Genomic DNA, 10,563 nt, shown 5'->3' with positions numbered 1-10,563 from the left:
GGTCTTTATACAAACGCACAAATAAAAGAGAATCGTTCTTTGATATTTCCCAGTATGCACAGCGCACTTCTTCTACGCGAAAAATGGAGTCGTGGCTGCTTCTCTTAGTTGCGAGACCTTGAAAGTCAATATTGATCCATATATAAGGCGCACCGGATTATAAGGCGCATAGTCAGCTTTTTAAAAAAAAATCAGATTTTATGTGCGCCTTATAGTGCGGAAAATACGGTATATATATATATATATATATATATATATATTTATCCATTATCTGCACCGCTTATCCTCAGTAGGGTCGCAGGGGTGCTTGAGCCCATCCCAGCCACCTTCTATATATATATATATATATATATATATATATATATACATGATTATGTTGATTTGAATTGCTATTTTATATGATTATTTGTATTGTGTGATGATGAGATGTGGTCTAAAATTCCTTGTTGTAAAAATGTGATTAGAGGAAATGATTAATGTGAAAAGTGTTTTGATTGGTATGAGACCAAGATAAGCTGTAGCTTTTTAATCTTTTTTAGAATAAAATTGTCTTCATTGTCATTGATGTCAACGTTGTGAAACATTGTATGCAACAAAATTAGGCATGGCACTTCAGGGGAAAAAACATGTAATAAAGACTTTAAAGAGAAAACAGTTTTGTACAATAGTATACTATTTTACAGTTTTATATGGTCACATCAAAAAGAGAAATAAACCCCAAATTTGTGCAAGATATATTTTTACAATTATGTGCGCTAATTGCGGTTGTGGTGGCCCTGGGAAAGAAGCTGTTTGTGAGACTGTTATTGTCTTTGTATTAAGGGATCTGTGGCGCCAAACAGAGAGCAACAGGTGAAAGAGATGGCTGTGCTAGGGTATCGCAAGCCGGGAATGTCTTCTAACTGGGCAGAGAGCAGTCGATGATCTTTCGTGCTGTTTTGATTACCCTCTCTATTTTTTTCCTGTCTTTTGTTGTGCTCCCACACATGCTGTATCTCCTTCTGTTTGGTCATTTGTTTGTTAAAGATGTTGATCTGAATATGCATGAATAACCTTGTATATGACGGGTGGAGGGCAGCACAGCAGTGCAGTGGTTCGCGCGTGTGCAACATAGTTCTGAGGTCATAGGATCAAACCTTCATGTGTGGAGTTTGCATGTTCTCCCCGTGCTTGTGTGGATTTCCTCCAGGCACTCCAGTTTCCTCCCACATTCCAAAAACATGTAATTCAGGTTAATTGGCCGGTCCAAATTGTCCCTAGGTGTGAATGCGTGAGTGAGTTGTCTGTCTCTGTGTGCTCTGCGACTAGCTGGCAAGGTTCAGGGTGTCCCCTGCCCACTGCCTGAAGATAGCTGGGAAGGGCTCCAGCAGCCACAAACCCCGCCCCCCGCGACCCTACTGAGGATAAGCGGTGCGGATAAAGGATGGATGGATGATGAGTGGAAAAAAAATGTCAATTCCTTTATTTGCCCTCTCCTGAATGCAACCTTGAAAAGACGTACACGCGTATTCGGGTGCCCTGCCCACTTTGTTCCACTTGGGAATTGGGCAAGAACGCACAGTGGATGTGCCTTTGATTCAAAGGATCGCCTTGTGTGCGTTGCACTAGCGAGGGTCTCAAAAATATCTTCATCGGTACTTTTGTCTACCAAACACGTTTCAGTTGCACACCACTTAGTTGTCTGGAGCGGCGGTTAGCAACAACTTGTGATTTTTGTTTTTCGGGTGAGATCATTCTGACACATTTTCTAGGGCGAGGGTCAAAAAAGGACGTGACTTCATTCATCCAGGTGGAGGAACTTCATAAATTGCTCTTCGGAATTGTTAAGGATTAACAATTGAATGGTTAACCTTTATTGTCATTATATATCGAAATTGGGGAGTTTCTGTTTAAAGTGCAATCAAAACAAATTAACCCATAACCCACGCACACGCTTTGCAATGAGCCAAAGTAGCAGCACGTTTGGGCCAGCAGGGGACCAAGCAGCCGCTGGCGGGGACGTGATTCCAAGTCGTGTTTTTGCCCAAAACGCCGCCGGTGGGGGGACAAGACAAATGCGGGAAGTTGGTGATGCGAACTTTCACGACAGCGGCCATCGAAACTTTCAGGTAGCGGCAGAACCTCGAGCGGAATCTATCCAGAGCAAGTGCCTCGTAGGCGAACCTGGCCCCGCTGCCATCACGGCCACAGCCCGCGACTTCTGCAAAGCTCTCTCGGTGTCTCTGGGGCTCCCCACGGGCTCAAGTGACGACGGCGACCACTTCCAGTCCTTCGGGTACTTGGACCAAGGGGGGGCCGCCGAGTACAGGTGGCCGTCCGCTATGCTCCAAAGTTTGGATGCGACGTTGCCTCAGCAGTGCCTGGTACCCGCGGCTTTTTTTGACTATTCCCTGGGACAGACTCCGCAAATGGACCACATGACGAGTGTGTTCACGCCGTCCATGACGCACGGACCGCCGCCACAGTCGATGCCTCGACCGTACCAACAAACGGTGGCGTCGTCGTCGAGTTATGAGCAAGCCATCGGCTACCAATTGGAGCCGTTTGGCCATACTTATTACGACGGCTGCGGCAACAGGTACGGGGCTCAGTTTGAAGGGGCTGCGGGCTGGCAGAGCGTTCCGACACCGAACACCAGCGCCATGTTCGAGCCTTTCGAGAGGAACAGCGGAACATCTGAGCCTTGGTACCCAGCCAGTGGGATGTTGATTGCCCCAAACTCGAACACCAACTTTGTCAAATCTAAAGTGGGAGAACTGCTGATGGCCCCCGACGACTCCAGGTAAAAAAACAGGGTTGGGACGATTACTTCATACCTGTCAACCTAAACGGCTCCATGCCCTTACAAACTGTCGTATTTTCCCAGACAAAATACAAAATAATCTTACACCATATTTTTTTTCCAAACGTGTTTATTCATGTTGTTTAACATGTTATATTGTACATGTGTTTTGTTATATCATATATATTGTTAATTAACATTTTGTTGTGAGATCCTGAGTTGCTCGACATGAATGAGGTTTAGTATAAGAAAAGTAAAACAATTAGTAGCTTGGAAGTTTACTGTAGAAGAAAAAATACATGCAAATATAATTAAGTAGAATAATACAATTTCTTATTCAAATTATTTATTCATTTTCAGCTTTAAATTATTGTTGGTAATATACTGATTAAAGGGATAACCACAAACCTGTCTTTTCCATTTTCTCCTTTTATACTTGCATTTTTCTAAACTTCTTTATACAACATAATAATTCGTAATATAATGCATCAAAGAAAGTGACACGTTAGAGAGGCGGCTCTCTTGAATGAGTTGAGCCGAAAAAGCCGGTTCTCTAAAAAGAGACAGACTTCCTTTCACGCCATCAAACCACTCGCTTAGTTTGCTACGAAAAAAAAGATACCGAGATTGAGGCTACCGCAGCGAACTCGTTTGACTTGATTGATTGGCCGTTTCGTGGTGTATAGCGGATGGTACCCATAATTGAGAAATTTGCGTTTTTCCGTACAGATTTTCTCGTACGTTGTACACATCTTAAAATGCATAATAAACGTACTTTGTACGGCAAAACCGTACAGGTTGACAGGTATGTTACTTTAAAATGCAGTCCGATGCAGTTATTAATTCTATCTATCTACCTTGGTCACATCCCTCAAGAGGCGTGACGTGACCTACAGCAGTCAAACACATACAGTAACAAAGAAAACAAAAAAGGAAAAAAATAGCAAAAGATCTATCTATCTATCTATAGATCTATATAGATCTATATAGATCTATATAGATATAGAGAGAGAGAGATATCGATATCGATCGACATTTTTGGACCATGGCCAACCCAGATACCCAAACAAGTTAGGCACCTAAGTTGGTCATGCTTTCGTCCCTCCAGACGAAACGGGAAGCAAGAAAATGGCCATGTCACTCGGGTCAGGGTGACACAACACACTCTTTTGTTCAACAGCAGGGCCTGACAGCTTACACTGGTTGACCCCTGCCGCATCAAACAGGTGCCCTGCCCATCCCTTAAAACGTGTCCAAACATCCCACTATCCTTTTACAACACCTCTCCACTCATTCCTATCACCAACAAGAGCTCTAGCTTCCACTAGACTTAGACCTCTTTCCTGCAGTGCACTCATAACCCCATCCATCCACGTTTATCGCGGCCTTCCTATTGGTCTCCTTCCATTTACTTCTGCTCTGTAGATCCTCTTCAACATTCGCTCCTTATGCATCCTCTCCATGTGTCCAAACCAACCGAGCACTCTTATCCACACGCTTGCTCAGTTCCACTACTCCAGTTCTGTCTCTCACAATTTCATTTCTCAATCTATCCAATCTTGTGACTCCTAACCAGGGTTGGGTAGGGTTACTTTAACTGGATTACTTTCAAATACTTTTGGATTACTCCAATACCAAATATGCTAATAAAAGACAAAATAAACTAAATGCAAATAAAATTATGACTCACAACACGTGGTAACCTTTCTCTCCTGGCGTTGATCTCTTTGATCTTTAGCAAAACTAACATAAAATGCGACAGAAACAAAATGAAAATAAATCCAATCGGCTTGCCAACATCATTTTTGCCGTTCCATGTATTCCGTTACTTCCCAAGCCTGCACAAAATTTAGTAATTTTATTCATATTTCGTTTCTTTTGTCTTTTATTAGCATATTTGGTATTGGAGTAATCCAAAAGCAATTGAAAGTAATCCAGTTAAAGTAACCCTACCCAACCCTGCTCCTAACATACTCCTTAAACACTTCACCTAAAAAAAATTAATTTCCTTCTCAAATCTGGGTTTAGGCTCCAAGTCCAAGTGGGCAGGGGACACCCTGAACTGGTTGCCAGCCAATCGCAGGGCACACGGGGACAGACAACTCACGCGCTCAGTCACACCTGGGGACAATTTGGACCGGCCAATTCACCTGAAATGCATGTCTTTGGAATGTGGGAGGAAACTGGAGTGCCTGGAGGAAACCCACGCAAGCACGGGGAGAACATACAAACTCCACACAGTAAGGCCGGGAGCTGGATTTGAACCCACGCAGGAGGTTCCCACGACCTCAGAATTGTGCCGCCGTGCTGCCCCACATAACAACCTAAAACAAAATTTTAAGTAAAAATGTTAAGATGTTCTTATTTGTCTCCTTTCTCTAAAGCAGGCATTTCAAATACACGGCCTGCGGGCCAGATCCGGCCAGGGATAAATTATGTCAAAAAAAGAATCGTGTCTTTAGGTCAGCAAACCTTTTGAGTCACGGGCCGTATTGGTTTGAAAAAAAAAAATGCACGTCCAGGCCGGAGCAAAAAGTAGTTGCAGTGGCTCGCGAAACTATTTGGCCCCCTTGAACTCTGTGACCGATACATTTCAGACTTTAAACATAAAAATATAGAACTGTAATTTCTTCTGAAGCATCAACAATAAGTAGGAGACAATCAGAAAGTGGAACATATTTTATTGGATATTTTAAACTTTTTCAACAAATAAAAAACGAAAAATTTGGTGTGCAAAATTATTCAGCCCCATTGAATTAATACTTTGTAGCGCCGCGTTTTGCTGCGATTACAGCTGCAAGTTGCTCGGGGTATGTCTCTATCAGTTTTGCTCATCGAAAAACTGATATTTTTGCCCATTCCTCCTTGCAAAACAGCTCAAGCTCAGTGAGGTTGGATGGAAAGCGTTTGTGAACAGCAGTTTTTAGTTGTTTTCACGGATTCTCAATTGGATTGAGGTCTGAACTCTGACATGACCATTCTAACACCTTGATATGTTTTTTTGGTAAACCATTCCATTGTAGCCTTTGCTTTATGTTTTGGATCATTGTCTTGTTGGAAGACAAATCTCCGTCCTAGTCTCAGGTCTTTTGCGGAATCCATCAGGTTTTCTTCCAGAATGGTCCTGTATTTGGCTCCATCCATCTTCCCATCAATTTTAACCATCTTCCCTGTCCCTGCTGAAGAAAAGCAGGCCCAAACCATGATGCTGCTACCACTATGTGTGACTGTGGGGATGGTGTGTTTACGCCAAACATAACATCTTGAATTGTTGCCAAAAAGTTAGATTTTGGTCTCATCTGACCAGAGCATCTTCTTCCACATGTTTGGTTTGTCTCCCAGGTGGCTTGTGGCAAACTTTAAAGGGCACTTTTCATGGATATCTTTTAGAAATGGCTTCCTTCTTGCCACTCATCCATAAAGGCCATATTTGTGCAGTATACGACTGATTGTTGTCCTATGGACAGACTCTCCCACCTGAGCTGTATACCTCTGCAGTTCATCCAGAGTGATCATGGGCCTCTTGGCTGCATCTCTGATCAGTTCTCTCCTTGTATGAGCTGAAAGTTTAGGGGGACGGCCGATCTTAATAGATTTGCAGTGGTCCGATACTCCTTCCATTTCAATATTATTGCTTGCACAGTGCTCATTGGTATGTTTAAACCTTGGGAAATCTTTTTGTATCCAAATCCAGCTTCAAACTTCCCCACAACAGTATTTCAGACCTGCCTGGCGTGTTCCTCGTTCTCTATGATGCTCTCTGCGATTTAAACAGACCTCTGAGACTATCACAGTGCAGGTGCATTTTGTTAGAGACTTGATTACACACAGGTGGATTCCATTTATCATCGTTGGTCATTTAGATCAACATTGAATCATTCAGAGATCCTCACTGAACTTCTGGACAGAATTTGCTGCACTGAAAGTAAAAGGACTGAATAATTTTAACACCCACTTATTCGTCTTTTATTTGTTAAAAAAATTAAAATATCCAATAAAGTGTGTTCCACTTTATGATTGTGCCCCACTTATTGTTGATGCTTCACAAGAAATTAGTTTTATAGCTTGATGTTTGAAGTCTAAAATTTGGCAAAAGGTCACAAAGTTCCTGGGGGCCAAATAGCTTCGTAAGCCATTATATGTACCTTATTTTGTTGTATATGCATTGCCAGTAGAAAGTCTTAATTCCGATGCCTCAGCAGTACATGAGGAAATAAGATAACATAAGCAAATCAATTTTTCCCCGTTTGCATTTACCTGCACAAGTTACGTTTTATTGGTTGATTATTTGTAAAGGGGCAGCACGGCGGCAAAGTGGTTAGCGCGTGTGCGGCACAGTTCTGAGGTCATGAGATCGAACCTTCCTGTGTGGAAAAAAAACCCATGCAGTTCAGGTTAATCGGTCGGTCCAAATTGTCCCTAGGTGTGAATGCGCGAATGAGTTGTCTGTCTCTGTGTGCCCTGCGACTGGCTGACAACCAGTTCAGGGTGTCCCCTGCCCACTGCCTGAAGATAGCTGGGATAGGCTCCAGCACCCCCGCGACCCTACTGAGGATAAGCGGCGCAGATGATGGATGGATGGATATTTGTAAAGGGGCCATTTTATCTAATTGGTTTTGAAACACAAATAATCAGTGTTACTTACGTTACTTTTAAAAAGTATTTATAGTTACTAAATACGTCTGTAACTGAGTTAGTAACTGAATTACTCTTTAGTAAAAGTAACTAGTTACCATGGAAGGAAACTATTTCCATTACTTTAAAAATAAATTGTATATTAGAGAATTTTAAATTTTCTGAGCAGTATTCAAGTCAATTGAATAGAGAAGAACAGACAGGTGGTTGTGTTATAGAACCTTGTAATAGTGATTGCACCTCACCAGCAACTTATTTATCTTACACTTGAAGTGCAACAAAAATAAACATCTAACAATTTAATAAAACAACAATGATTATGAACATAAACCCATGTAAACACAGACAAAAATCTACATAAAAACACTGTACGAATGTAAATACACACAAAAACATAAGTTAGCGTACGCGCGAATATGTACGTGAAAACACACAAAAATGTATGTAAACATGCACACAAATATAAGCAACACACAGGTTTTGACCGCCAGTAACGTTAACAGCAGAAAAAGTAATGAGTTAGATTACCCCGTTACTGAAAAAGTAACATTGTAACTTAACAGTGTTATTTATAACAGCGTTATTCCCTACACTGCAAATAATTGTATTCATTTACAAATAAAAACTTTAAAGGTGTGGTGCGTCGTTTTAGGGTGTCCTTAAAAATTTAAAATAAGATATTTTCTCCTTTAACTATGTGTTAACAATGCACAACTCAATTCAAAGAGCCTTTATATTTTTTCCCTACCGTGTCTATCTAAATTTTGTCTTGTTTTGGGTCTTTATGCAGATTTTTGTTAGTGGGGCAGGAAAATGGTAAAAGTAAGAAAAGGCTTGTTTTAAATACAGTCCAAATGCAAACCCAGACCCCCCAAAAGATGAAAAAGAACACTTTATGCGAGCATGTCTAAGAACCGACGTATTGCGATCCTGACTCTAAGCAAGGGGATGGTAGCAGAGAGTAACAAAGTTTGAAATTCTGGATAGCACATTTTGTAATATTAAAATCTCATCTCATCTCATCTCATCAGCTACACCGCTTATCCTCAGTAGGGTCGCGGGGGTGCTGGAGCCCATCCCAGCAATCATCGGGCAGTGGGCAGGGGACACTCTGAACTGGTTGCCAGCCAATCGCAGGGCACACGGGGACAGACAACTCACTCGCTCATTCACACCCAGGGACAATTTGCACCGGCCAATTCACCTGAAATGCATGTTTTTGGAATGTGGGAGGAAACCGGAGTGCCCGGAGGAAACCCACGCAAGCACGGGGAGAACATACAAACTCCGCACAGGAAGTCTGGAGCTGGATTTGAACCCACGCAGGAGGTTCCCAAGACATGAACTGTGCCGCACAAGCGCTAACCACTGCGCCGCCGTGCTGTAATATTAAAATGAAAAAACAAAATTAGCAGATGTATTGTAATAGAAATGAATGAATGAATGAAATAATTAATTAAACTATCTCAAACATGAGAAAAACAAAACTAGTAAATAAAAACAATGTTAACGTAACATGTCCCAAGAGGAATAGGAAGAAGCATACAGTATGCTTATGTACACCTACCGCTTCGACTTCCATGCTAACTCTGTCTCATTGCTAGATCTTCTGCGTATTTACATATAACAAACACTATAGAGAAATAATTATAAAAATGATGATGATAATTATAATCATCATTATTATTATCATTATAATTATTAGAATTTTTACAATAATAATACATAAATAAATAAAAAGAATAAACCATATTTCTTCTTTGTTATTCGACTTATACAATAAGTAGAACAAAAACAAATCACTCAAAAGAAGTTAAAAAATATATATATTTTATTCATGTCATGTCAATTTAGAGTTCTACTGTTAGAGAAAGGGCTAGGAGATCCACAACAAAACCAAGCGATGACAAAAAAATTGAATAAGTGGTTAGGAATCAAGCCAAAATCTCAGCCCAAGAAAAGATATTTAAAAGAAGCTAACAAAATTTATGACTCTACAAAACGTAAACGTACATTAAAAGCATCGTGGAAAGGAGTTCACGTGGCTTGTAGCAGAAGACACAACGTAAACATTGCATGAATGAAGATGAGTCAATACAGGTACATACTGATTGCAGATGAAAACCGATGACGTATTATTATTTTTAGTGTATTTTTTTAAGAAACAGGTCGCCACCAACCCGTTAACATGTGTTACCTGAAAACCAATACAAGTTGAGGGTTGAAGCAGTGTTTTTTTAACCCGTGTATCTCGGCACATTAGTGTGCTGTGAGACCTTGTCAAGTGCATAACTGTCAGCTTATCAGTTTCCTCCGAACTTTATATGTTTTATATGTTTTTTATAGCTAGCCACTCCTTGCACATCTGTTTCTCTGCACTATTGTACTTACAGCGTTATTGTTACAGTGTTTTATATGTTTCTCTGCACTATTGTACTTACAGCGTTATTGTTACAATGTTTTATATGTTTTTTATAGCTAGCCACTCCTTGCACATCTGTTTCTCTGCACTATTGTACTTACAGCGTTATTGTTACAGTGTTATTGTTACTGTTTACCTGACTTGTTTACCTGACTGCCCATTTTGCACATCTGGTTAGCTGCTCCTCTTGCACTATTTGCGCTACTGTAAAATACTATACATAGCCATAATTATTTAGTATATTATTAGTACTCAATACTCCAACTCAATACAACATTTTATTTATATCTGTACATTCAAGGAAACTGTGCGGGTCAGATGTATCGACATTTCGTTCTGTATACACGTGTACTAGAATGACAATAAAGTAGATCTGAATCTGAATCTGATCTGAAAAACAATAATACAAATAAAAATATACTTTGATAGACTAATATCCTCTCGCGCGTCTCAGTCACAGGTAGCAAATGACAGCTTATATCGTAGATTGCTAATATTGTAGTGGTACACTAGCAAAAGGGTATTGCAGATGCTAGGTTTAATAATCAACACTAAATTTACTGCAAGTAGGCCAAGAACTAAGAAAGATGCTGAAATAATTGTATAAGTTGTTTATCTGGTCGATAAAATAAACTTGTGTTTATTCTACATAGTCTGTCTTGCTATGACTAAATTGTGTTTGAAGGTTTATTATCGCTTAATAAGCGTAATCAAAATTAATAAT

At 40.5% G+C, this 10,563-nt stretch overlaps 1 protein-coding gene across 3 annotated transcripts in view; it reads left to right on the top strand.

Moving 5' to 3' along the window:
* Window positions 1–1,524: 1,524 nt before the first annotated feature.
* Window positions 1,525–10,563, top strand: part of LOC148349759 (progesterone receptor-like) — a 40,384-nt gene continuing 31,345 nt past the window's right edge. For 2 of the 3 annotated variants that reach the window (XM_088321702.1, XM_088321701.1), the window contains exon 1: window positions 1,527–2,782. In XM_088321702.1, coding sequence (XP_088177828.1) covers window positions 1,842–2,782 — 941 coding nt within the window. In that variant the 5' untranslated portion in view covers window positions 1,527–1,841. Of the gene's footprint in view, window positions 2,783–10,563 lie in introns of all 3 variants that reach the window. The other variant, XM_088321703.1, reaches the window with a different exon arrangement.

The sequence above is a fragment of the Urocampus carinirostris genome, chromosome 17 (assembly GCF_059441175.1).
Source record: "Urocampus carinirostris isolate Australia breed hairy pipefish chromosome 17, RoL_Ucar_1.0, whole genome shotgun sequence".
Classification (NCBI taxonomy): Eukaryota; Metazoa; Chordata; class Actinopteri; order Syngnathiformes; family Syngnathidae; genus Urocampus; species Urocampus carinirostris.
The sequence above is the reverse complement of the archived record's forward strand: the minus strand, read 5'-3'. Positions and strand labels throughout refer to the sequence as shown.